General features: G+C 35.8%; 2 protein-coding genes across 4 annotated transcripts; both read left to right on the top strand.

The window, feature by feature from the left end:
* Positions 1–2031: 2031 nt before the first annotated feature.
* Positions 2032–9189, top strand: LOC149892682 (uncharacterized). Of its 2 annotated transcripts, none has more exons than XM_090080085.1 (5): positions 2032–2085; positions 5343–8162; positions 8396–8461; positions 8721–8777; positions 8935–9189. In XM_090080085.1, the coding sequence occupies exon 2, from the start codon at positions 5372–5374 to the stop codon at positions 8159–8161; it is 2790 nt and encodes a 929-aa protein (XP_089936211.1). In that variant the 5' UTR covers positions 2032–2085; positions 5343–5371; the 3' UTR covers position 8162; positions 8396–8461; positions 8721–8777; positions 8935–9189. The 2 variants fall into 2 exon arrangements, with proteins under 2 accessions (XP_089936211.1, XP_089936212.1); XM_090080086.1 differs by lacking the exon at positions 2032–2085 and adding an exon at positions 2764–3176 and having other exon boundaries at positions 3887–8162.
* A 10166-nt stretch (positions 9190–19355) lies between these two features.
* On the top strand, positions 19356–26513 carry LOC149892681 (uncharacterized). 2 transcript variants are annotated; one of them, XM_090080072.1, is made up of 5 exons: positions 19356–19409; positions 22667–25486; positions 25720–25785; positions 26045–26101; positions 26259–26513. In XM_090080072.1, the coding sequence occupies exon 2, from the start codon at positions 22696–22698 to the stop codon at positions 25483–25485; it is 2790 nt and encodes a 929-aa protein (XP_089936198.1). In that variant the 5' UTR covers positions 19356–19409; positions 22667–22695; the 3' UTR covers position 25486; positions 25720–25785; positions 26045–26101; positions 26259–26513. The 2 variants fall into 2 exon arrangements, with proteins under 2 accessions (XP_089936198.1, XP_089936199.1); XM_090080073.1 differs by lacking the exon at positions 19356–19409 and adding an exon at positions 20088–20500 and having other exon boundaries at positions 21211–25486.
* Positions 26514–27115: the final 602 nt, after the last annotated feature.

Below are 27115 nucleotides of genomic sequence, written 5' to 3'. Positions count from 1 at the left end.
TGGCTGTTTAATCGTTGCGATTGGTCGGCAGTTTTATCGTTGGAGACCATTGAGAGATATAAAAGGAATTTTTTTTTTTGAGCACAACATTAAACGTTAAATCGTTAGATGTTGTTATAAAGGCACCATTAGAATGCGATGTCCTCAAATATTTTCCTCGATATTTTAATAAGTAAACAAAAACAAAACTAAGTCTTGCAACTGGCGAAAACTTTCAATAAGCAAACAAAGCAACAACTTTCCTTTCGAGTTTTTTACATTTTAAACAAAAGACAAACAAAGAAAAAAAAAAAACAAACAAAAACAAAAACAAAAACAAAAAAACAAAACAAAAACAAAACAGAAAAGGGAGAATGAGTGAGTCGACTGATTTCGCTCAACTGTCTTAAACGAGAAGTCATAAACGTTTGCTTGTGCCAGCAAGTTGCAAATTAAGTTGTAAATGAACTGCACCGCAAAAACTTAACCACAGTTTATTAAGCATATTAAGCCTTTGCTGACATGTTAAGACATTTTAAGCCTTTGCTATTATCATGAGGCTTTTGCTCCACGAGCCAAAAAAGTACGCTAGAGTTGACAAACTGCATCGCGGTCAAAAAGTGTAATTACGCCAACACTTTTATCCGTTTTAAGCATTTCGTTTTCGCACGAACAACAATTAAAGCAGCTCGTTGAGCTTAACGACGTTCGTATTTTTTTTCGAAGCCAAAACTTCGGCTATAAGTAGAATGAAGAGGCACTTCGAAAAACAACAAAGCTGTTCGCAGTCGATAGCAACGAGCGACAACATCTCTGCGAGTCTGGCATCAAGGTAAACAGTTTTTTTACATTTTCATTTGTTAGTGCCACTTTTGCGTACATTATGTATTCAAAAATTTGTTGCTGACGCTAGATTTTTCGTTTTCAATGAACAACAGTTGCAACCTCTAGCCGTTTGCTAAAACAGCTTGCTAGGACAACCAAATCAATCATATGTTGTGAAAATTTCTTTTTGTTCAACTGACTAAGGAAGATCGAGCGAACGCTTTTTTTTTTATAACTTGTTTGTATCATATTGCTATTAAGAAAACAGCGTTGTGTATACTAAACGTGACATAATTGGCAATTATCCGTAACTAAAAATAAGATAGAAATTACAAACTTGATACCATATTTTAATTACTCTAACAAAACTAGACGTCATCGCGTGAGAAAATAAATGTTCATAACACATAATCTATTTTTTTGTTTTTTTATTTCTTCTCTTTTTTCCTTTTAATCTCTTTTCTTTCGTCCAAAAAGCGTTTTGATTTTTGCCTCGCCACAAGCGATGAAATCGATAAAAAAACCTGCTCGGACATTCTCAATTCTCAACAACAGAAGCAATCAAAGTTCTAGCTCTCGAGCACGTGCGCCGACAGGTTGATGAAACCGTTCAAATATGCTCGATCGCTAGAATTTAAAGAAAGAAACAAGCCAGGAACAAACCAAAATAAAAAAAACAAAAACAAAAATGGACATCTTTAGAACGCTTAAATTTTATAAAATATTTTCCTCTGCGTTTTTAACCAGCTAAACTGTCGTAAAGTTTTTTCGGTGCAGTTCATTTAAAAAACTTAGTTTTCAACTTTTAAACGTTTTAGACTTCTCGTTTAAGGCAGTCGAAAGAAATGAGTCGACTCACTCTCTCTCTCCCTATTCGGTTTTGTTTTTGTTTATTTGTTTTTGTTTTTTCTTCGTTTGCCTTCGTTTGCCTTTGTTTGCTTTTGGAAAAGTTGTCGCCATGCGAGACTTAGTTTTTTTTTTTTTTTGCTCAAATTGAGCACAAGTGAGTTTCTAGTCTTGAAAGTGTGCAAAGTGTGGGCCAATCTGGTGGCTGGAGTGATGACACGTGAATGCTGGAAATTCCAGACTTTGAGCGGATTCAGCGTACATAGAAAGAAAATGTAGCATTCACGTGGGTCTCTCCTAAGCGTGCCATTGGTCGGTCTGCTGTCCTTAAGTACCCCCCTCCCCCCCCCCCCCTCAACGTCACGTTTGCTCAACTTTCTCGGTCTTTGGCGCCCAGAGAAAGCTTGAGGAAGGATAAAAAATGGCGAGGTTTCGGTACTGCGTTTTCTGTTATTCTTATTTGTTTTTGTTTGTTTGCTTGTTTGTTTGTTTGTTTGTTTGTTAATTTTTTTAATTTTTTTTTTTTTTTTGTTTGTTTCGTTCGTTTGTTTGTTTGTTTGTTTCGTTTGCTTCGTTTGTTTTGTGATGTTTTGTTTTCCCTTCTTGATGGCACAAAACAGAAGCAAACAAGACTTTCGGTTATATTCGGTTATATTCGGTTCAATAAAAGTTTGTTGGTTTCTGCACAACAACAACAACAACAACAACAACAAAAGTCCCTCTGTCCCTCAAAAGCAGTTTCTCCTCTGTCCTAAAGAAGAGCCTCTTTGTAATCGATCTTGTCTGAATGCAGCTCTCCTTTTGCCTACAGGTTTTTATTCCAACCCTTTTGTTGTTGTTAGTGCCATGTTGTTGTTATTGTTATACTCTGTAAAAGCAGTTGTTGCTGTTGTACTTGTTTGTTGTTTCTAAAGACACTGTTGTTGCTGCTGTTAGCGCTGTTAGTAATCACCCACTTGGCTTGTATTTTTGTTTCTTGTTTTTGTTTTTTGTTTTATTTATAAACACTCTCTGAGTAAGTGATGCTGTTGCTGTTGTTGTTGTTACAGTTGCAATGAGTGTTTGTTAATGTTCCCCCACTTGGCTTGTACTTTTGTTTTCTGTTTTGTTTTGTTTTTTTTTTGTTTTTGTTTTTTTTTTCTCAACACTCTCTGAGTAAGTGATGCTGTTGCTGTAGTCGTTGTTATAGTTGCAATGAGTGTTTGTTAATGTTCACCAACTTGGCTTGTTTATAATCTATTTTATTTTATCAACACTCTCTGAGTCAGTGATGGTGTTGCTGTTGCTGTTGTCGTTATTATGCTTGCAATGGGAGTTGTTACTGTTCACCCACTTTGCTTGTTTTGTTTTTATTTCTTTATTTTATCAACACCCTTTGAGCCAGTGATGCTGTTGCTGTTGTTGTTGTTATAGTTGCAATGAGTGTTGTTAATGTTCACCCACTTTGCTTGTGTTTTTGTTTTTGTTTATCAACACCCTTTGTGTCAGTGATGCTGTTGCTGTTGTTCTTATTACAGTTGCAATGAGTGTTTGTTAATGTTCACCAACTTGGCTTGTTTATAATCTATTTTGTTTTATCAACACTCTCTGAGTCAGTGATGCTGATGCTGTTGTTGTTATTGTGCTTGCAATAAGTGTTGTTAATGTTCACCCACTTTGCTTGTTTTGTTTGTGCTTTTGTTTTTGTTTATCAACACCCTTTGAGTCACTGATGCTGTTGCTGTTGGTGTTATTATAGTTGCAATGAGTGTTAATGTTCACCCACTTTGCTTGCTTTATTTGTTTGTTGCTTTTTTTTTTATCAACACCCTGCGAGTTAGTGATGCTGTTGCTGCTTTTGTCATTTTACTTGTATTTATAGTTGTTACTGTTCAGCCACTTTGCTTGTTTTTTAATCTGTTTTATTTTATCACCACTCTCTGAGTCAGTGATGATGTTGCTGATGCTGTTGTTGTTATTTTACTTGCAATGATAGCTGTTACTGTTCAGCCACTTTGCTTGTTTTGTTTGTTTGTTTGTTTGTTTTTTTTTATCAATATCCTCTGAGTAAGTGATGCTGTTGCTGTTGTTGTTGTTATAGTTGCAATGAGTGTTTGTTAATGTTCCCCCCCCCCCCCCTTGGCTTGTACTTCTGTTTTCTGTTTTGTTTTGTTTTTGTTTTTTTTGTTGTTTTTTTTCTCAACACTCTCTGAGTAAGTGATGCTGTTGCTGTAGTCGTTGTTATAGTTGCAATGAGTGTTTGTTAATGTTCACAAACTTGGCATGTTTATAATCTATTTTATTTTATCAACACTCTCTGAGTCAGTGATGCTGATGCTGTTGTTGTTATTATGCTTGCAATAAGTGTTGTTAATGTTCACCCACTCTGCTTGTTTTGTTTGTGCCTTTGTTTTTGTTTATCAACACCCTTTGAGTCACTGATGCTGTTGCTGTTGGTGTTATTATAGTTGCAATGAGTGTTAATGTTCACCCACTTTGCTTGCTTTATTTGTTTGTTGCTTTTTTTTTTATCAACACCCTGCGAGTTAGTGATGCTGTTGCTGCTTTTGTCATTTTACTTGTATTTATAGTTGTTACTGTTTAGCCACTTTGCTTGTTTTTTAATCTGTTTTATTTTATCACCACTCTCTGAGTCAGTGATGATGTTGCTGATGCTGTTGTTGTTATTTTACTTGCAATGATAGCTGTTACTGTTCAGCCACTTTGCTTGTTTTTTTTTGTTTTTGTTTTGTTTGTTTGTTTGTTTGTTTTTTTATATATCCTCTGAGTTAGTGATGCTGTTGTTGTTATTATGCTTTCAATGAGAGCTGTTACTGTTCACCCACTTTGTTTGTTTATAATCTGTTTTATTTTATCAACACTCTCTGAGTCAGTGATGCTGATGCTGATGCTGTTGTTGTTATTATGCTTGCAGTGAGAGTTGTTACTGTTCACCCACTTTGCTTGCTTATTGTCTATTTTATTTTGTCAACACTCTCTGAGTCAGTGATGCTGATGCTGATGCTGTTGTTGTTATTATGCTTGCAATGAGAGTTGTTACTGTTCACCCAATTTGCTTGTTTTGTTTTTTTATTTGTTTTTTTGTTTGTTTTTGTTTTGCTTGTTTTTTTTTATCAATACCCTCTGAGTCAGTGATGCTGTTGCTGTTGTTGTTGTTGTTGTTATAGTTGCAATGAGTGTTTGTTAATGTTCCCCCACTTGGCTTGTACTTTTGTTTTCTTTTTTGTTATGTCAACACTCTCTGAGTCAGTGATGCTGATGCTGTTGTTATTATGCTTGCAATGAGAGTTGTTACTGTTGTAGTTATGTCTGTCATTTGTCCTTGTTAGCAAGTTCTATTTGCCCTCTCTTGCCTTTTTTCAACACAGTTTCTTTCTTTGAGTCATATGGTTGCGAGATCCTCTCAAACTCCATCTCTTTATTTATTTGTTTCTTTTTTTTTTTTTTTTTTCTCATTCTCCTTCTCATAATAGCAATCACTGCTGCCACCATGCATGTAATGCTAGTTGCTCTCATTCTTTTTCATTTGCTAGTGGAAACTTTGTTTCTTCTTGTTGCTCTCTTTTCTTTCTTTTTTCTCTTTTGCAGAGGATTCGAAAAAACACAGCTCTTCCCTGCAGTTGTAAACATTCCAGGATTCCAGGATGCAGGCAGAAGAAAAACACTCTCACTAACTGTCTTCTTTTTTTTAGCATAAACCGTTGCAAACAAACACCTGAACATGTCTTCTTCACAAGAAAACAACACTGTTGTTGCCCCTTCTCCGAACTCTAAAGCGAAAAAAAAGAAAAGAAGGCAGTCACAAGAACAGAGAGACTTAAAGCTCAAAAACAAAGTCAGGGCCGCATTAGTTGCAGCGTGTGGCTCCGTAAACAGGGTTGTACCTTTCTATGGTACCAAGAAGAGGTACGCTGTTAGCTGTCCGATGCCTTTGTGCAAACATTCCTCCACAAGCATTAAAAGACACTTGACTAAAAAAGATCATTCTTGGACTTTGGATGAAGCTTCCATCTTTTACTCTGCAATGGTCAGGAAGTTTCAGCATGCTCGTCTCGAACGCAAGTCCGGCTGTCCAAAACCTTACCCCTGTTTGCAATGTTGGAAGTATTACGACCGACTGGACATACACTTGAAAGAGACTCATTTCTACGATTCCAAGACGATCAAACAAAAGATTGCAGAGGCAAAGCGATACGACAACGACAAGCTCTATGTCCCTCAATTTATTCGACCTGCCTTCTTTGGTATTAAGCCAGTAGCTGAACAAGCGTCTGCATCAGGCTCTGCATCCTCTGCTCCTGGGCCTTCCTCCTCTTTTTCTTCTCCGGTTCTTTCCTCTGATCCTCTTTTAAGCTTGCCCTCATCAGTTGCTGGTTCGTCCGAGGCTCCTTCTGCAAACCAATGCACCTCTGTAGAAAACAAAGAGCTGAACACCGAATCCGTCCTAGACTCTGATTTTAATTCCTTAAAGCACTTGGTTTCCAACTCCTCCGTCTTGACAGAAGATAAGAGACTCTTGTTTCAGCTGGACAAAGATGCTTTTCACTTTTATTACCAGTCAGCAGATGAGCTCTTCAGAGATTTTGAAAAGTGGCTTGTGGTAGCCAACAACAACACTTTGTCACAAGCAAAGATCTACAAAAATGCAGTTGTTGAAATATTGACATGTTGTGACAGCACGCTGACGCTGCACCCGAACGCTCTCACCAATTCCAACGTTTTGGAGGATAGATACTTTTCCATGCACTTTAAAAACATTCAGCTCAATTCCAAGCTGAGTGAACTTGACCAAACAAAAGCCATGTCTTGTCACACGTTGTACAACCGCCTTGTCTACCTTTGTCTCCTGTTTCGTTTCAGTGAAGCCAGGAATGTCTATTTCGGACTTTCTCATGAGGCCATCCGACGTTTGCGCTGCAAGGTGGAGGAGTTACAAAAAGTGCTGAGGCCCTTTCGTTCTTTGAGGAGGAGCCTTGTGAAAAGCAAAAAATGCATCAACATCATCAATGTCAGTTTGCTGAACGAATATGGCAAGTCTGCATACGTAAGACAGTTAGTGGAATCGATTAGAAAGCCGTCTCTTACACCGACTAGAGACAATGCTGTGTCTCTACGAAACCATCTTCTGCTCTCTGTCACTGTAATTAACAGTTTAAGAAAATCTAACATTGCTCTTTTAAACATTAGAGACTACATGGCTGCTGAGAAGAGTGAGTGTGGATATTGCATTGTGCAAGAGCGCTACAAAACAGCATACAAGTACGGAGCCAAAAACATTCTAGTGCCGAACGACTTGAAAGTGTTGATCGATATTTATTTGCTGAGATACAGAGACCTTCTTGTCAACGACTCTCACTACATGGCTGCAGACACCAAGACTGTTTTGGAGTTGAGCGACTGCTACAGGCCCCTTTTTCCATCGATGAGACCCAACAAAGACGAATGTGTGACACTCGGTGCAACTAGAGTGCCTGTTTACCAGATGGGTTCCTCTGCTATCTCCTCTTGCCTGACGTCCTGCTTCAGAAAAAGCCAAGTAAACATTCCCATGAAGCGTCTTACTCCCACTTGCATTCGCGGTTCGATAGCCACTTACTTTGCCAACAACAGCAAAGAAGATCGCGAGCGGTTTGCTACACTCTACATGAAGCACAGCAGGAACACAATGGATAGCTTTTATGTGTCCCAGTGGAACGCTGCAGAGGAGTTGCGCTTTGCCCTGGGCATCGGACAGTCCTTCGGAGTCATAGAGTCTTTGACTGTTGAAAAGTCTGAGAGACCACCAAAGAAGGAGAAGGATGTGATGGACTGGCTCCAAACTAATGCAGAGGAGTACGGTTTTCATGAGGTTGAGGACATCTTTGAGGAAGATTTAGACTCCGGTTCTGACTCTGAAGAATGTGCTGCTACTTTCAGCTGTACCACAGTGGTTCCGTTTTCTCCAGCTGTAGAAAACAATGTTCCTTTAGAGGATAGCAACGACCATGCCGTAGATTTCTTGTGTGAACCTACCTCAACTCCTGTTTCGTCTGTTCCATCTGAACAAACAATCGCTGGTCCAGTTCTTGAACTATCCCCTGCTCTTGCACAACTAGTTCCTAACGAACAAGCTGTTTGTATGGATGTAGATCAGACTCTAGCTGTTCCTGTTGGCACAGCTTGTTCTCCTCTTGCATTAACATTATTTCCTGATGAACCGGATTTTATTGAACACCATGCAAAACTTTCTCCAGTTTACTTTAATGAGCAAGTGGTTGCCAAACCTGTTTCTGCTTCTCCTTCTCAGCAAGTCGCTTTCTGTCCTTCAAAAGAGGTCTTTTCTGTTCCTCTGACTCCTAGCCTTGTTGCTTTTCAGCAAACATTGGCCAAACCCAGTTTGTTTCTTTCATCTGATCCAGTTTCAGCTGTTCCTGTCCAACAGGCTGGTACTGTTCTTGCAAAGCAGCTCTCACCTTATGCTGTTCAATCTGTTGGTAGCCTATTTAGCCAAAGTCTTGCCTCTACATCCTGAGGTAAATTCTTTTTGATTTTTGATTTTTGATTTTTATGCAAATCTCAACACGCTTTCAAAAAATGAAAATGCCCAAATCAACTCCTTGCCCTATTGTTATTGTTAGAGCTGTAAAAAAAACAAAACAAAACAAAAAAACAACACAGAAGTGTGTATGTATTTGTTGCAGGACTAATTCTGTGATTGCTTAAATGTTTATACAAGTGAATGATACTAAAACTGATTATGTTTTAGAAGTAAAAGATCCAAGAAGAAAAAAAATCAAGTTGGAAATGCCATCTTTCACTCAAGAACTCATCGGTAATGTAAAACCTAATTTATACAAAGATATATAAACACAAACCTCTTCTTGCACAATTTCAGATGGTTAACTGTTAACAAAAACTAGCCATCATTGCTAAGTGCACTTTTAGAAAGTTGTGTCTACCCGATTTCTAATGATGAAGTTAGAAACATCACCGTTAGAAATCATGCACAGCTTGTTATCATCTCTAACACTTAGAAACTGTTGATGGTTTTTATGAATTAGAAAAATGAACATGGTTTTATTTTATTTCAGGATCAACTCAGCCAAGAACAAAGGAAAACAAAGCAGAAGTTAGCCAATGCCATTTAGGTAATCTTTCAAAAACCAGTTATTGCTATCAGTGCAAACAATAAGGTCAACAAAAAAAAATAAATAAAAAAACAGAATAAATCTTGTCTTACTTCAGAACCAAATGAATATTTGATTTAATCACTTTGTGTTATGACTTGAGTTTGTAAAATTTTAGATGAAATAGTTGAAGAGCTGAATGCTTGCCCTGGCCACAACGAATGGTTCAACACCAGAAGTTTTCCACGATGTGCAGCTTTGGTGTTGGCATACATCTTGCAAGACGTGTTTACAGATGTAAGCTCAAGTTGCTCGTACAAAGATTACCTTGGCATCTTGGCAAATCATAGCAGTGACAAGCTCATTCATGTCTTGCAAAAGTACTCCTACCAAAGCCATATTAAAGACAAAATTAAAAACATGAAGCTAAAAATTCAAAAAGAGGGTAGTTTAGAAAAGTTTGTTCAATATGGCAATATCGTGAAACCATTTATGTAGTTTAGATAAGTTTGTTCAGTTTGGCAATAAAGATGGGCCTTTTGTGTAGTTTGTTTTATCTATGCTTTTGCAAATATTTTTATCTGTTTCGCTAAAGACATAATAAACAAGAAGTTCTGTTAAACTGTTCTCACATTTCTTATTTAAAGATAGTTCAAACTTTTTTTTATCTTTAAAAAAAAAAAAAAGAAGTCGTTTTGTTATTCTGTGAAAACTTTTAATAGAGTTGCATTTAGAATTACTTCTGATGTTTTTAAGAGTTTGTTAAAAAGCAAAATAATATTTCCTGTGATGTTAAACTGCATAAGTGAAATTTAAAAAAGGAAAACTGCTCCAACCATTTTTCGGAAAAAGAAATCAAAAAGTTCCTTATTTTAAAAGATCTAGACATCCATTTCTTCTTCAGCAAAATAGCGAGGCTTTTTTATGAACTCTTACTCTCTATTTTTTCATATATTTACACAAAGGATTTTATTTAGTTCAATGTAAACATACATAGAAGTATATTATGTTTTTTTTTTTTTTTTTTTTGTTTTTATGCAGTCTAACTTTTGTTTCACTTCTATTTTATTTTACGTTTATCTTGTATTTTATCATGCCTTATTGGTTTTTGCGTTTTGTGATGTCAAGCTGCGTAAGCTAAACTTAAAAGGGGAAAACTACGCTAACTTTTCTTTGAAAAAATATTCAAGAAGTACCTTAAACGAAAGAGAAAGCACACGAATCTTGCCATCCAATTCTTCTTCTGCAAAGTAGCGAGGCTTTTTATGTACTTTTGCTCTCTAATTTATCTCTATTTACGCAAAGGGTTTTATTTCAATGTAAACACGTATAAAAGAATACTTTGTTAAAAATAATGTTAAAGGAGTTGCGTAAAAAAAAACGTCTGAATAAAGTTTCTTTACAAAAAAAACAACTAAGAAACAAGCGCGCCTAAGAAAAACCAGATCGCGATTCACTAAGTCAAAAAACGAAAGAAACAAAGTTTAAAAGGTCTTTCTAGACAACAAATTCTATTTTTGGCAATGCAGTTTTTGTATTTATGCAACCTAACTTTTGTTTGACTTCTATTTTATTTTACGTTTACCTTGTATTTTATCTTGCCTTTTTGTGTTTTGTGATGTCAAGCTACATAATCTAAACTTAAAAGAATGAAACTAGGCTAACTTTTCTAGTAGAATATTATGTTGTTGGTTTTGTATGCAGCCTAACTTTAGTTTCATCTATATTTTATTTTGCGTTTATCTTATATTTTATCTTGTCTTTTTGAGTTTTGTATTTTGTGATGTCAAGCTACATAATTTAAACTTAAAAGAAGAAAACTAGGCTAACTTTTCTTTGAAAAATTGTTCAAAAACTACCTTACACCGATAGAGATAGCTCACGAATTTAAAAAGTTGCATCTATTCATCTTCTTCTTCAGCAAAGTAAAGCTTTTTATGCACTTTTACTCTCTAACTTACCTATATTTGCGTAAAGGATTTTATTTAATTCAATTTAAACATAACTAGTAGAATATTATGTTGTTGGTTTTGTATGCAGCCTAACTTTAGTTTCATCTATATTTTATTTTGCGTTTATCTTATATTTTATCTTGTCTTTTTGAGTTTTATATTTTGTGATGTCAAGCTACATAAGCTAAACTTTAAAGAGGAAATTTACGCTAACCTGTCTTTGAAAAACTATTCAAAAACTACCTTTAACAAAGTAGCGAGGCTTTTTATGCGCTTTTACTCTCTAACATACCTATTTTTGCGCAAAGGATTTTATTTAATTCAATTTAAACATGCCTAGTAGATTATTATGTTGTTGGTTTTTTATGCAGCCTAACTTTAGCTACATCTATTTTTCATTTTACGTTTGTCTTATATTTTATTTTATCTTTTTGTGTTCTGTGATGTCAAGCTACATAAGCTAATGTTAAAAGAGGAAAGCTGCGCTAACCTTTCTTTGAAAAACTATTCGAAATCTATTTTTGAGATAATCTAGATTTAAAAGAGGAACACTACGCTAATTTTGCTTTGAAAAAACTCTCGAAAACTAACTTATTCGATAGAGACAGCACACAAATTTAAAAAATTGTATCTACTCATCCACTTCTTCTACAGCAAAGTACTGAGGCTTTTTATGCACTTTTATTCTCTAACATACCTATATTTGCGCAAAGGATTTTATTTAACTCAATGTAAACATACATAGAAGAGTATTGTTACCCGTTTGTTTTATGCAGCCTAACTTTAGTTTCATCTATACATTATATTGCGTTTACCTTATATTTTATCTTGCCTTTGTTAGTTTTGTGTTTTGTTATGTCAAGCTTCATAATCTAATCTTAAAAGGGGAAAACTGCGCTAACTTTTCTTTGAAAAAGTACTCAAAAAGGACCTAAATCGATATAGATAGCTCACAATTTTAAAAAGTTGCATATAGTCATCTTCTTCTTCAGCAAAGTATCGAGGCTTTTTATGGATTTTTACTCTAACTTTCCTATATTTGCGCAAAGGACATTATTTAATTCAACTTAAACATGCCTAGTAGATTATTATGTTGTTGGTTTTTTATGCAGTCTAAACTTTGTTACATCTATATTTTACGATTAACTTATATTTTATCTTGCCTTTTTGAGCTTTGTGTTCTGTGATGTCAAGCTACATAGTCTAAACATAAAAGAGGAAAACTACGCTAAACTTGCTTTGAAAAACTATTCAAAAACTACCTTTAACAAAGTAGCGAGGCTTTTCATGCACTTTTACTCTCTAACATACCTACATTTGCGCAAAGGATTTTATTTAATTCAATTTAAACATGCCTAGTAGATTATTATGTTGTTGGTTTTTTATGCAGCCTAACTTTAGTTTCATCTATATTATGTTTTAGGTTTATCATATATTTTATCTTTTCTTTTTGAGTTTTGAGTTTTGTGATGCCAAGCAACTTAAGCTAAACTTAAAAGTGGAATGCTACGCTAACCTTTCTTTGAAAATCTATTCATAAACTACCCTAGACAAAAGCTAGATTTAAAAGAGGAAAACTACACTATTTTTACTTTGAAAAAACTTTCGAAAACTACCTTAATCGATAGAGATAGCACACGATTTTAAAAAATTGCATATAGTCATCCACTACTTCTGCAGCAAAGTAGCGAGGCTCTTTATGCACTTTTTCTCACTAGTTTGCTTATATTTACGCAAAGGAATTCATTTAATTCAATCCAAACATATATAGAAGATTATTATGTTACGATTTTTTTTTTCTTTTATGCAGCCTAACATTTATTTCACCTACATTTTATTTTACGATTAACTTTTATATTACCTTTCCTTTTAGTGTTTTGTGTTTTGTGATGTCAAGCTACATAAGCCAAACTTTAAAGAGGAAAACTACGCTAAGCTTTCTTTGAAAAACTATTCAAAAACTACCTTAAACAAAGTAGCGAGGCTTTTTATGCACTTTTACTCTCTAACATACCTACATTTGTGCATAGGGTTTTATTAGATTCTAGTAGGTTATTACGTTGTTGTTTTTTTATGCAGTCTAACTTTAGCTTCATCTATATTTTATTTTACGTTTATCTTATATTTTATTTTGTCTTTTTGAATTTTGTGTTTTGTGATGTCAAGCTACATAAGCTAAACTTAAAAGAGGAAAGCTACGCTAACCTTTCTTTGAAAAGCTGTTCAAAAAATACCTTAGACATAATCTAGATTTAAAAGAGAAAGACTACGCTATTTTTGCTTTGAAAAATCTTTCGAAAACTACCTTAATCGATAGAGATAGCACAGGATTTTAAAAAGTTGTATCTAGTCATCCACTTCTTTCACAGCAAAGTAGCGAGGCTTTCTATGCGCTTTTACTCTCTAACATACCTATTTTTGCGCAAAGGATTTTATTTAATTCAATTTAAACATGCCTAGTAGATTATTATGTTGTTGGTTTTTTATGCTGCCTAACTTTAGCTACATCTATTTTTCATTTTACGTTTGTCTTATATTTTATTTTATCTTTTTGTGTTCTGTGATGTCAAGCTACATAAGCTAATGTTAAAAGAGGAAAGCTGCGCTAACCTTTCTTTGAAAAACTATTCGAAATCTATTTTTGAGATAATCTAGATTTAAAAGAGGAACACTACGCTAATTTTGCTTTGAAAAAACTCTCGAAAACTACCTTATTCAATAGAGATAGCACACAAATTTAAAAAATTGTATCTACTCATCCACTTCTTCTTTTTATGGATTTTTACTCTCTTATTTACCCAAATTTGCGCAAAGGACTTTACTTAATTCAACTTAAACATGTCTAGTAGATTATTAAGTTGTTTGTTTTTTATGCAGCCTAACTTTAGTTTCATTTATATTTTATTTTACGTTTATCTGATACTTTATCTTGTCTTTTTGTGTGTTGTTTTGTCAAGCTACATAAGCTAAACTTAAAAGTGGAAAAGTACGCTAACCTTTCTTTGAAAATCTATTCAAAAACTGCCTTAGACATAAGCTAGATTTAAAAGAGGAAGACTACGCTATTTATGCTTTTAAAAAACTTTCGAAAAATACCTTAATCCATTGAGGTAGTGCACGAATTTACAAAGTTGTATCTAGTCATCCACTTCTTCTATAGCAAAGTAGCGAGGCTTTTTATGCACTTTTGCGTTCTAATTTATCTCTGTTTACGCATATGGTTTTTGTTTATTTCTATGTAATGATATACAAAAGAGTATTTTGTTAAAGATTATGCTGCAGGAGCTGCGTAAAAAAACTCTGGCGACCTTTCCTTAAGAAAAAAGCAACTGAAAGACATGTGCGCCTTAGAAAATTCAAATCGCGATTCACCAAATTAAAAGACGAAAAGAACGAACTTTAAAAGCTCTCACTAGACATTTGTGTTTATGATAGGCAATGCAGTTTTTGATTTTATGCAGCCTAACATTTGTTTCATCTATATCTTATTTTACGTTTATCTTATACTTTATCTTGCCTTTTTGAGTTTAGTATTTTGTGATGTCATGCTAAATAAACTATACTTTGCTAATTTTTATTTGAAAAAATATTCAAAAACTACCTGAATTATAAGCTAGATCTAAAGGAGGAAAACTACGCTAACTTTTCTTTAAAAAAAATATTTAAAAACTACCTTAAACATAAGCTATATCCAAAAGAGGAAAACTATGCTAACTTTTCTTTAAAAAAATATTTAAAAACTACCTTAAACATAAGCTAGATCTAAAAGAGGAAAACTACGCTAACTTTTCTTTGAAAAAATACTCAAAAACTACCTTAAACATAAGCTAGATCTAAAAGAGGAAAACTATGCTAACTTTTCTTTAAAAAAATATTTAAAAACTACCTTAAACATAAGCTAGATCTAAAAGAGGAAAACTACGCTAACTTTTCTTTGAAAAAATACTCAAAAACTACCTTAAACATAAGCTAGATCTAAAAGAGGAAAACTACGCTAACATTTCTTTGAAAAAATATTCGAAAACTACCTTTAAACATGATTTAGATTTAATAGATGAAAACTACGCTAACATTTCTTTGAAAAAACATTCAAAAACTACCTTTAAACATGATTTAAATTTAAAAAAGGAAAACTACGCTAACATTTCTTTGAAAAAATATTCAAAAAGTACCTTAATCGAAAGAGATAGCACACGAAATTAAAAAGTTGCATTTAGTCATCCGTTTCTTCTTCATCAAAGTAGCGAGGCGTTTATGCACTTTTTATTCTCTAAGTTATCTCTACTTACGCAAATGGCTTTTGTTTATTTCAATGTAAAACTTTTCAAAAGAGTATTTTGTTAAAGATTATGCTGCAGGGGCTGTGTAAGAAAACTCTGGTGACCTTTCTTTAAGAAAAAGCAACTAAAGTAGATGTGCGCCTAAGAAAATCCAAATTGCGATTCACTAAATTAAAAGACATATACAACAAACTTTAAAAGTGAAACTATTTTTACAAGCGTATTTGGTAAAGATGAAATGTTCTTATGACATTTTAACGTTACGAAAGGGATTTTCTTCTGTTCAAATATTTATTACAATTTAAAGTGTTAAATAATGTTACAGAAACGACCTAAAACGCCTGTTGTATTAATTTAAACGAACAAAATAGATAAAAAAAAAGAAAAACTATCATTAAAAAAAAAAAAGTAAAAAAAGAAAAGAAATAGAAGTTGAGGAAAAATAAAAATAAGAACTTCTAACAAAGAGCTGTTCTTTTTATTTTTCAGATTTTAGATGCTTAATTCCTTGAATGAAAAGTTGAACTGATGACCCACTACTAAGGTTGTTCCTAGCCTTCCGTTCTCAAACTAGGCCATTCTGAGAGGCTGTTTGATTAAGTACCGTTGATAGTAGTATCGCACGTAAGAGACTTCTAAAACTCTGATTATCAATTCCTTGAATGAAGAGATGACTTCATACTCACTAACGAGGTTGTTCTTAGCCATCCGTTCTTAAACTAAGCAAAACAGTGAAGTTGTTTGATTAAGTATCACAGTTTGCTGATTTGCACGTGCACCATTGCCGAAACTGTGATGCTTGGTTCCTTGATTGGATTGAAGAAGCTCATCACCATGCTTTTTACAAGCTGTCCGTTGTTATGTTTTGCAATTCAGTGGTTCTGTTTTGCAATTCATTTTCTGTTTGTTTAAGTACCATCGATGGTGGTGTCGTGCATGCAAACTTTCCGAAACTCTGATGCTTGTTTTTCTTGAATGGAGAGATGAGCTTATACTTTAGGTGACTTTTAAAACTGCAGTAATTAGTGCCTCGAATGGAAAAACGAACTCATTCATTACAGACCAAGGTTGTTCCTGGCCATCCGTTAACATATTAGGCAAAGGAGAAAGTTAGCTTTATTTGTCGTGCAGATTGTCCGCTTTGACGTAAAATGCGACAAATTTGCTGAACGCTCTGTTTGCGCCGCCCAAGAGTCATTCTGTTTCTGCGTTGCTAGCGTCTGTCGGCTAAATACAACTGTAGACTCCGCGCAAGCTTTTTCACCGCAAAAGTTGTACAGAGCCACACCGAAGGCTAAAATCGACTTTAAGGTCGAAGGTTAAAATCGACCCTAGAGCTTTGAAAACGACGTCACGAAATTTTCAAGTACATCATCGAAGAAAATTACGGCGGCCAGATGCGACTCTTAGTACTAACTCTTCTAATCTTAGTACGTTAAGCATTCCAGTCGAGAGATCAGACGTTTTTTCGTCACCTAAGAGACCGGCCGATCCGTTTGCGACGCTGCGGAAAGAAAGAAGATGGCAAACCACAGGGTTGTTACCGTAACAAACCTCCGTGAGTACCTCCATCTCGAATGGCTTTTGGGGAAACGTTCGTTTTAAACTCAAAGGGATGGTTGTTAAAGCTCACAAAAGCCTGGTTAACGATTTTCTAACGGCAGAGACCGTGTTTACAATGGATGCAGGCCGTTTGCCCGAGCCCAAAGCGCAAGACCTTTCGGAGAACTCCTCTAGGTCGATGCAACGAAACTACTAGACGCGTGCACCTAGCGGCACGTTACAACCGAAGGACGCCCCTCGTGGACACTAAACTCCTGCTTGATATCCTCGTCCCCAGGTTTCCAAACCGTAACCCCAACCCCCTCTAATCCTAACCCCCTTACCCTCTAACTCTCCCCCCTCAAAAAAACAAAAAACATAAAAAAGCAAACAAAACGAAAAAAAAACTTGCTTCCCTCCTCACTTTTAGCTCTAGGATGCAACACCTTTTTGCCGCCCTCCGCTAGAAGGGAGTAGGGAGTAACGAAAGCTTGACATCAAAGTAGCGTTTTGTATGAGATTTGTTTGCCAAAATTTGAGCGTTTTTAAAAAAGCCAAGACTTCGTCAGAGGGGTTTCTTCTTTTCTCCTAAAGCTATCGATCGATTAAAAAGCTCAAAGCAAAGAAATTCAAAACAAAATACAAAAACGGGAAGTTTTAGTTTCTGCACCACAAGCCAAGCACTAGTTCAAACTGGAGATAATAAAAGGAAATCGAATGATCTCACTTCTCAGACCACTGAGCTGCCATTGGTCGGCAGTCTCTTGTTTGGAGACCATTGAGCTGCCATTGGTTGGCTGTTTAATCGTTGCGATTGGTCGGCAGTTTTATCGTTGGAGACCATTGAGAGATATAAAAGGAATTTTTTTTTTTGAGCACAACATTAAACGTTAAATCGTTAGATGTTGTTATAAAGGCACCATTAGAATGCGATGTCCTCAAATATTTTCCTCGATATTTTAATAAGTAAACAAAAACAAAACTAAGTCTTGCAACTGGCGAAAACTTTCAATAAGCAAACAAAGCAACAACTTTCCTTTCGAGTTTTTTACATTTTAAACAAAAGACAAACAAAGAAAAAAAAAAAACAAACAAAAACAAAAACAAAAACAAAAAAACAAAACAAAAACAAAACAGAAAAGGGAGAATGAGTGAGTCGACTGATTTCGCTCAACTGTCTTAAACGAGAAGTCATAAACGTTTGCTTGTGCCAGCAAGTTGCAAATTAAGTTGTAAATGAACTGCACCGCAAAAACTTAACCACAGTTTATTAAGCATATTAAGCCTTTGCTGACATGTTAAGACATTTTAAGCCTTTGCTATTATCATGAGGCTTTTGCTCCACGAGCCAAAAAAGTACGCTAGAGTTGACAAACTGCATCGCGGTCAAAAAGTGTAATTACGCCAACACTTTTATCCGTTTTAAGCATTTCGTTTTCGCACGAACAACAATTAAAGCAGCTCGTTGAGCTTAACGACGTTCGTATTTTTTTTCGAAGCCAAAACTTCGGCTATAAGTAGAATGAAGAGGCACTTCGAAAAACAACAAAGCTGTTCGCAGTCGATAGCAACGAGCGACAACATCTCTGCGAGTCTGGCATCAAGGTAAACAGTTTTTTTACATTTTCATTTGTTAGTGCCACTTTTGCGTACATTATGTATTCAAAAATTTGTTGCTGACGCTAGATTTTTCGTTTTCAATGAACAACAGTTGCAACCTCTAGCCGTTTGCTAAAACAGCTTGCTAGGACAACCAAATCAATCATATGTTGTGAAAATTTCTTTTTGTTCAACTGACTAAGGAAGATCGAGCGAACGCTTTTTTTTTTATAACTTGTTTGTATCATATTGCTATTAAGAAAACAGCGTTGTGTATACTAAACGTGACATAATTGGCAATTATCCGTAACTAAAAATAAGATAGAAATTACAAACTTGATACCATATTTTAATTACTCTAACAAAACTAGACGTCATCGCGTGAGAAAATAAATGTTCATAACACATAATCTATTTTTTTGTTTTTTTATTTCTTCTCTTTTTTCCTTTTAATCTCTTTTCTTTCGTCCAAAAAGCGTTTTGATTTTTGCCTCGCCACAAGCGATGAAATCGATAAAAAAACCTGCTCGGACATTCTCAATTCTCAACAACAGAAGCAATCAAAGTTCTAGCTCTCGAGCACGTGCGCCGACAGGTTGATGAAACCGTTCAAATATGCTCGATCGCTAGAATTTAAAGAAAGAAACAAGCCAGGAACAAACCAAAATAAAAAAAACAAAAACAAAAATGGACATCTTTAGAACGCTTAAATTTTATAAAATATTTTCCTCTGCGTTTTTAACCAGCTAAACTGTCGTAAAGTTTTTTCGGTGCAGTTCATTTAAAAAACTTAGTTTTCAACTTTTAAACGTTTTAGACTTCTCGTTTAAGGCAGTCGAAAGAAATGAGTCGACTCACTCTCTCTCTCCCTATTCGGTTTTGTTTTTGTTTATTTGTTTTTGTTTTTTCTTCGTTTGCCTTCGTTTGCCTTTGTTTGCTTTTGGAAAAGTTGTCGCCATGCGAGACTTAGTTTTTTTTTTTTTTTGCTCAAATTGAGCACAAGTGAGTTTCTAGTCTTGAAAGTGTGCAAAGTGTGGGCCAATCTGGTGGCTGGAGTGATGACACGTGAATGCTGGAAATTCCAGACTTTGAGCGGATTCAGCGTACATAGAAAGAAAATGTAGCATTCACGTGGGTCTCTCCTAAGCGTGCCATTGGTCGGTCTGCTGTCCTTAAGTACCCCCCTCCCCCCCCCCCCCTCAACGTCACGTTTGCTCAACTTTCTCGGTCTTTGGCGCCCAGAGAAAGCTTGAGGAAGGATAAAAAATGGCGAGGTTTCGGTACTGCGTTTTCTGTTATTCTTATTTGTTTTTGTTTGTTTGCTTGTTTGTTTGTTTGTTTGTTTGTTAATTTTTTTAATTTTTTTTTTTTTTTTGTTTGTTTCGTTCGTTTGTTTGTTTGTTTGTTTCGTTTGCTTCGTTTGTTTTGTGATGTTTTGTTTTCCCTTCTTGATGGCACAAAACAGAAGCAAACAAGACTTTCGGTTATATTCGGTTATATTCGGTTCAATAAAAGTTTGTTGGTTTCTGCACAACAACAACAACAACAACAACAACAAAAGTCCCTCTGTCCCTCAAAAGCAGTTTCTCCTCTGTCCTAAAGAAGAGCCTCTTTGTAATCGATCTTGTCTGAATGCAGCTCTCCTTTTGCCTACAGGTTTTTATTCCAACCCTTTTGTTGTTGTTAGTGCCATGTTGTTGTTATTGTTATACTCTGTAAAAGCAGTTGTTGCTGTTGTACTTGTTTGTTGTTTCTAAAGACACTGTTGTTGCTGCTGTTAGCGCTGTTAGTAATCACCCACTTGGCTTGTATTTTTGTTTCTTGTTTTTGTTTTTTGTTTTATTTATAAACACTCTCTGAGTAAGTGATGCTGTTGCTGTTGTTGTTGTTACAGTTGCAATGAGTGTTTGTTAATGTTCCCCCACTTGGCTTGTACTTTTGTTTTCTGTTTTGTTTTGTTTTTTTTTTGTTTTTGTTTTTTTTTTCTCAACACTCTCTGAGTAAGTGATGCTGTTGCTGTAGTCGTTGTTATAGTTGCAATGAGTGTTTGTTAATGTTCACCAACTTGGCTTGTTTATAATCTATTTTATTTTATCAACACTCTCTGAGTCAGTGATGGTGTTGCTGTTGCTGTTGTCGTTATTATGCTTGCAATGGGAGTTGTTACTGTTCACCCACTTTGCTTGTTTTGTTTTTATTTCTTTATTTTATCAACACCCTTTGAGCCAGTGATGCTGTTGCTGTTGTTGTTGTTATAGTTGCAATGAGTGTTGTTAATGTTCACCCACTTTGCTTGTGTTTTTGTTTTTGTTTATCAACACCCTTTGTGTCAGTGATGCTGTTGCTGTTGTTCTTATTACAGTTGCAATGAGTGTTTGTTAATGTTCACCAACTTGGCTTGTTTATAATCTATTTTGTTTTATCAACACTCTCTGAGTCAGTGATGCTGATGCTGTTGTTGTTATTGTGCTTGCAATAAGTGTTGTTAATGTTCACCCACTTTGCTTGTTTTGTTTGTGCTTTTGTTTTTGTTTATCAACACCCTTTGAGTCACTGATGCTGTTGCTGTTGGTGTTATTATAGTTGCAATGAGTGTTAATGTTCACCCACTTTGCTTGCTTTATTTGTTTGTTGCTTTTTTTTTTATCAACACCCTGCGAGTTAGTGATGCTGTTGCTGCTTTTGTCATTTTACTTGTATTTATAGTTGTTACTGTTCAGCCACTTTGCTTGTTTTTTAATCTGTTTTATTTTATCACCACTCTCTGAGTCAGTGATGATGTTGCTGATGCTGTTGTTGTTATTTTACTTGCAATGATAGCTGTTACTGTTCAGCCACTTTGCTTGTTTTGTTTGTTTGTTTGTTTGTTTTTTTTTATCAATATCCTCTGAGTAAGTGATGCTGTTGCTGTTGTTGTTGTTATAGTTGCAATGAGTGTTTGTTAATGTTCCCCCCCCCCCCCCTTGGCTTGTACTTCTGTTTTCTGTTTTGTTTTGTTTTTGTTTTTTTTGTTGTTTTTTTTCTCAACACTCTCTGAGTAAGTGATGCTGTTGCTGTAGTCGTTGTTATAGTTGCAATGAGTGTTTGTTAATGTTCACAAACTTGGCATGTTTATAATCTATTTTATTTTATCAACACTCTCTGAGTCAGTGATGCTGATGCTGTTGTTGTTATTATGCTTGCAATAAGTGTTGTTAATGTTCACCCACTCTGCTTGTTTTGTTTGTGCCTTTGTTTTTGTTTATCAACACCCTTTGAGTCACTGATGCTGTTGCTGTTGGTGTTATTATAGTTGCAATGAGTGTTAATGTTCACCCACTTTGCTTGCTTTATTTGTTTGTTGCTTTTTTTTTTATCAACACCCTGCGAGTTAGTGATGCTGTTGCTGCTTTTGTCATTTTACTTGTATTTATAGTTGTTACTGTTTAGCCACTTTGCTTGTTTTTTAATCTGTTTTATTTTATCACCACTCTCTGAGTCAGTGATGATGTTGCTGATGCTGTTGTTGTTATTTTACTTGCAATGATAGCTGTTACTGTTCAGCCACTTTGCTTGTTTTTTTTTGTTTTTGTTTTGTTTGTTTGTTTGTTTGTTTTTTTATATATCCTCTGAGTTAGTGATGCTGTTGTTGTTATTATGCTTTCAATGAGAGCTGTTACTGTTCACCCACTTTGTTTGTTTATAATCTGTTTTATTTTATCAACACTCTCTGAGTCAGTGATGCTGATGCTGATGCTGTTGTTGTTATTATGCTTGCAGTGAGAGTTGTTACTGTTCACCCACTTTGCTTGCTTATTGTCTATTTTATTTTGTCAACACTCTCTGAGTCAGTGATGCTGATGCTGATGCTGTTGTTGTTATTATGCTTGCAATGAGAGTTGTTACTGTTCACCCAATTTGCTTGTTTTGTTTTTTTATTTGTTTTTTTGTTTGTTTTTGTTTTGCTTGTTTTTTTTTATCAATACCCTCTGAGTCAGTGATGCTGTTGCTGTTGTTGTTGTTGTTGTTATAGTTGCAATGAGTGTTTGTTAATGTTCCCCCACTTGGCTTGTACTTTTGTTTTCTTTTTTGTTATGTCAACACTCTCTGAGTCAGTGATGCTGATGCTGTTGTTATTATGCTTGCAATGAGAGTTGTTACTGTTGTAGTTATGTCTGTCATTTGTCCTTGTTAGCAAGTTCTATTTGCCCTCTCTTGCCTTTTTTCAACACAGTTTCTTTCTTTGAGTCATATGGTTGCGAGATCCTCTCAAACTCCATCTCTTTATTTATTTGTTTCTTTTTTTTTTTTTTTTTTCTCATTCTCCTTCTCATAATAGCAATCACTGCTGCCACCATGCATGTAATGCTAGTTGCTCTCATTCTTTTTCATTTGCTAGTGGAAACTTTGTTTCTTCTTGTTGCTCTCTTTTCTTTCTTTTTTCTCTTTTGCAGAGGATTCGAAAAAACACAGCTCTTCCCTGCAGTTGTAAACATTCCAGGATTCCAGGATGCAGGCAGAAGAAAAACACTCTCACTAACTGTCTTCTTTTTTTTAGCATAAACCGTTGCAAACAAACACCTGAACATGTCTTCTTCACAAGAAAACAACACTGTTGTTGCCCCTTCTCCGAACTCTAAAGCGAAAAAAAAGAAAAGAAGGCAGTCACAAGAACAGAGAGACTTAAAGCTCAAAAACAAAGTCAGGGCCGCATTAGTTGCAGCGTGTGGCTCCGTAAACAGGGTTGTACCTTTCTATGGTACCAAGAAGAGGTACGCTGTTAGCTGTCCGATGCCTTTGTGCAAACATTCCTCCACAAGCATTAAAAGACACTTGACTAAAAAAGATCATTCTTGGACTTTGGATGAAGCTTCCATCTTTTACTCTGCAATGGTCAGGAAGTTTCAGCATGCTCGTCTCGAACGCAAGTCCGGCTGTCCAAAACCTTACCCCTGTTTGCAATGTTGGAAGTATTACGACCGACTGGACATACACTTGAAAGAGACTCATTTCTACGATTCCAAGACGATCAAACAAAAGATTGCAGAGGCAAAGCGATACGACAACGACAAGCTCTATGTCCCTCAATTTATTCGACCTGCCTTCTTTGGTATTAAGCCAGTAGCTGAACAAGCGTCTGCATCAGGCTCTGCATCCTCTGCTCCTGGGCCTTCCTCCTCTTTTTCTTCTCCGGTTCTTTCCTCTGATCCTCTTTTAAGCTTGCCCTCATCAGTTGCTGGTTCGTCCGAGGCTCCTTCTGCAAACCAATGCACCTCTGTAGAAAACAAAGAGCTGAACACCGAATCCGTCCTAGACTCTGATTTTAATTCCTTAAAGCACTTGGTTTCCAACTCCTCCGTCTTGACAGAAGATAAGAGACTCTTGTTTCAGCTGGACAAAGATGCTTTTCACTTTTATTACCAGTCAGCAGATGAGCTCTTCAGAGATTTTGAAAAGTGGCTTGTGGTAGCCAACAACAACACTTTGTCACAAGCAAAGATCTACAAAAATGCAGTTGTTGAAATATTGACATGTTGTGACAGCACGCTGACGCTGCACCCGAACGCTCTCACCAATTCCAACGTTTTGGAGGATAGATACTTTTCCATGCACTTTAAAAACATTCAGCTCAATTCCAAGCTGAGTGAACTTGACCAAACAAAAGCCATGTCTTGTCACACGTTGTACAACCGCCTTGTCTACCTTTGTCTCCTGTTTCGTTTCAGTGAAGCCAGGAATGTCTATTTCGGACTTTCTCATGAGGCCATCCGACGTTTGCGCTGCAAGGTGGAGGAGTTACAAAAAGTGCTGAGGCCCTTTCGTTCTTTGAGGAGGAGCCTTGTGAAAAGCAAAAAATGCATCAACATCATCAATGTCAGTTTGCTGAACGAATATGGCAAGTCTGCATACGTAAGACAGTTAGTGGAATCGATTAGAAAGCCGTCTCTTACACCGACTAGAGACAATGCTGTGTCTCTACGAAACCATCTTCTGCTCTCTGTCACTGTAATTAACAGTTTAAGAAAATCTAACATTGCTCTTTTAAACATTAGAGACTACATGGCTGCTGAGAAGAGTGAGTGTGGATATTGCATTGTGCAAGAGCGCTACAAAACAGCATACAAGTACGGAGCCAAAAACATTCTAGTGCCGAACGACTTGAAAGTGTTGATCGATATTTATTTGCTGAGATACAGAGACCTTCTTGTCAACGACTCTCACTACATGGCTGCAGACACCAAGACTGTTTTGGAGTTGAGCGACTGCTACAGGCCCCTTTTTCCATCGATGAGACCCAACAAAGACGAATGTGTGACACTCGGTGCAACTAGAGTGCCTGTTTACCAGATGGGTTCCTCTGCTATCTCCTCTTGCCTGACGTCCTGCTTCAGAAAAAGCCAAGTAAACATTCCCATGAAGCGTCTTACTCCCACTTGCATTCGCGGTTCGATAGCCACTTACTTTGCCAACAACAGCAAAGAAGATCGCGAGCGGTTTGCTACACTCTACATGAAGCACAGCAGGAACACAATGGATAGCTTTTATGTGTCCCAGTGGAACGCTGCAGAGGAGTTGCGCTTTGCCCTGGGCATCGGACAGTCCTTCGGAGTCATAGAGTCTTTGACTGTTGAAAAGTCTGAGAGACCACCAAAGAAGGAGAAGGATGTGATGGACTGGCTCCAAACTAATGCAGAGGAGTACGGTTTTCATGAGGTTGAGGACATCTTTGAGGAAGATTTAGACTCCGGTTCTGACTCTGAAGAATGTGCTGCTACTTTCAGCTGTACCACAGTGGTTCCGTTTTCTCCAGCTGTAGAAAACAATGTTCCTTTAGAGGATAGCAACGACCATGCCGTAGATTTCTTGTGTGAACCTACCTCAACTCCTGTTTCGTCTGTTCCATCTGAACAAACAATCGCTGGTCCAGTTCTTGAACTATCCCCTGCTCTTGCACAACTAGTTCCTAACGAACAAGCTGTTTGTATGGATGTAGATCAGACTCTAGCTGTTCCTGTTGGCACAGCTTGTTCTCCTCTTGCATTAACATTATTTCCTGATGAACCGGATTTTATTGAACACCATGCAAAACTTTCTCCAGTTTACTTTAATGAGCAAGTGGTTGCCAAACCTGTTTCTGCTTCTCCTTCTCAGCAAGTCGCTTTCTGTCCTTCAAAAGAGGTCTTTTCTGTTCCTCTGACTCCTAGCCTTGTTGCTTTTCAGCAAACATTGGCCAAACCCAGTTTGTTTCTTTCATCTGATCCAGTTTCAGCTGTTCCTGTCCAACAGGCTGGTACTGTTCTTGCAAAGCAGCTCTCACCTTATGCTGTTCAATCTGTTGGTAGCCTATTTAGCCAAAGTCTTGCCTCTACATCCTGAGGTAAATTCTTTTTGATTTTTGATTTTTGATTTTTATGCAAATCTCAACACGCTTTCAAAAAATGAAAATGCCCAAATCAACTCCTTGCCCTATTGTTATTGTTAGAGCTGTAAAAAAAACAAAACAAAACAAAAAAACAACACAGAAGTGTGTATGTATTTGTTGCAGGACTAATTCTGTGATTGCTTAAATGTTTATACAAGTGAATGATACTAAAACTGATTATGTTTTAGAAGTAAAAGATCCAAGAAGAAAAAAAATCAAGTTGGAAATGCCATCTTTCACTCAAGAACTCATCGGTAATGTAAAACCTAATTTATACAAAGATATATAAACACAAACCTCTTCTTGCACAATTTCAGATGGTTAACTGTTAACAAAAACTAGCCATCATTGCTAAGTGCACTTTTAGAAAGTTGTGTCTACCCGATTTCTAATGATGAAGTTAGAAACATCACCGTTAGAAATCATGCACAGCTTGTTATCATCTCTAACACTTAGAAACTGTTGATGGTTTTTATGAATTAGAAAAATGAACATGGTTTTATTTTATTTCAGGATCAACTCAGCCAAGAACAAAGGAAAACAAAGCAGAAGTTAGCCAATGCCATTTAGGTAATCTTTCAAAAACCAGTTATTGCTATCAGTGCAAACAATAAGGTCAACAAAAAAAAATAAATAAAAAAACAGAATAAATCTTGTCTTACTTCAGAACCAAATGAATATTTGATTTAATCACTTTGTGTTATGACTTGAGTTTGTAAAATTTTAGATGAAATAGTTGAAGAGCTGAATGCTTGCCCTGGCCACAACGAATGGTTCAACACCAGAAGTTTTCCACGATGTGCAGCTTTGGTGTTGGCATACATCTTGCAAGACGTGTTTACAGATGTAAGCTCAAGTTGCTCGTACAAAGATTACCTTGGCATCTTGGCAAATCATAGCAGTGACAAGCTCATTCATGTCTTGCAAAAGTACTCCTACCAAAGCCATATTAAAGACAAAATTAAAAACATGAAGCTAAAAATTCAAAAAGAGGGTAGTTTAGAAAAGTTTGTTCAATATGGCAATATCGTGAAACCATTTATGTAGTTTAGATAAGTTTGTTCAGTTTGGCAATAAAGATGGGCCTTTTGTGTAGTTTGTTTTATCTATGCTTTTGCAAATATTTTTATCTGTTTCGCTAAAGACATAATAAACAAGAAGTTCTGTTAAACTGTTCTCACATTTCTTATTTAAAGATAGTTCAAACTTTTTTTTATCTTTAAAAAAAAAAAAAAGAAGTCGTTTTGTTATTCTGTGAAAACTTTTAATAGAGTTGCATTTAGAATTACTTCTGATGTTTTTAAGAGTTTGTTAAAAAGCAAAATAATATTTCCTGTGATGTTAAACTGCATAAGTGAAATTTAAAAAAGGAAAACTGCTCCAACCATTTTTCGGAAAAAGAAATCAAAAAGTTCCTTATTTTAAAAGATCTAGACATCCATTTCTTCTTCAGCAAAATAGCGAGGCTTTTTTATGAACTCTTACTCTCTATTTTTTCATATATTTACACAAAGGATTTTATTTAGTTCAATGTAAACATACATAGAAGTATATTATGTTTTTTTTTTTTTTTTTTTTGTTTTT

This window comes from Hydra viridissima, unplaced genomic scaffold (assembly GCF_058129835.1).
Source record: "Hydra viridissima isolate aposymbiotic clone 2 unplaced genomic scaffold, HvirCarnegie_v1 scaffold_2, whole genome shotgun sequence".
Classification (NCBI taxonomy): domain Eukaryota; kingdom Metazoa; phylum Cnidaria; class Hydrozoa; order Anthoathecata; family Hydridae; genus Hydra; species Hydra viridissima.
The sequence above is the reverse complement of the archived record's forward strand: the minus strand, read 5'-3'. Positions and strand labels throughout refer to the sequence as shown.

What these genes read in the sequence shown, in the direction of transcription:
- LOC149892681 (XM_090080072.1), top strand. Translation starts at nt 22,696, where the DNA reads ATGTCTTCTTCACAAGAAAACAACACTGTTGTTGCCCCTTCTCCGAAC.
- LOC149892682 (XM_090080085.1), top strand. Translation starts at nt 5,372, where the DNA reads ATGTCTTCTTCACAAGAAAACAACACTGTTGTTGCCCCTTCTCCGAAC.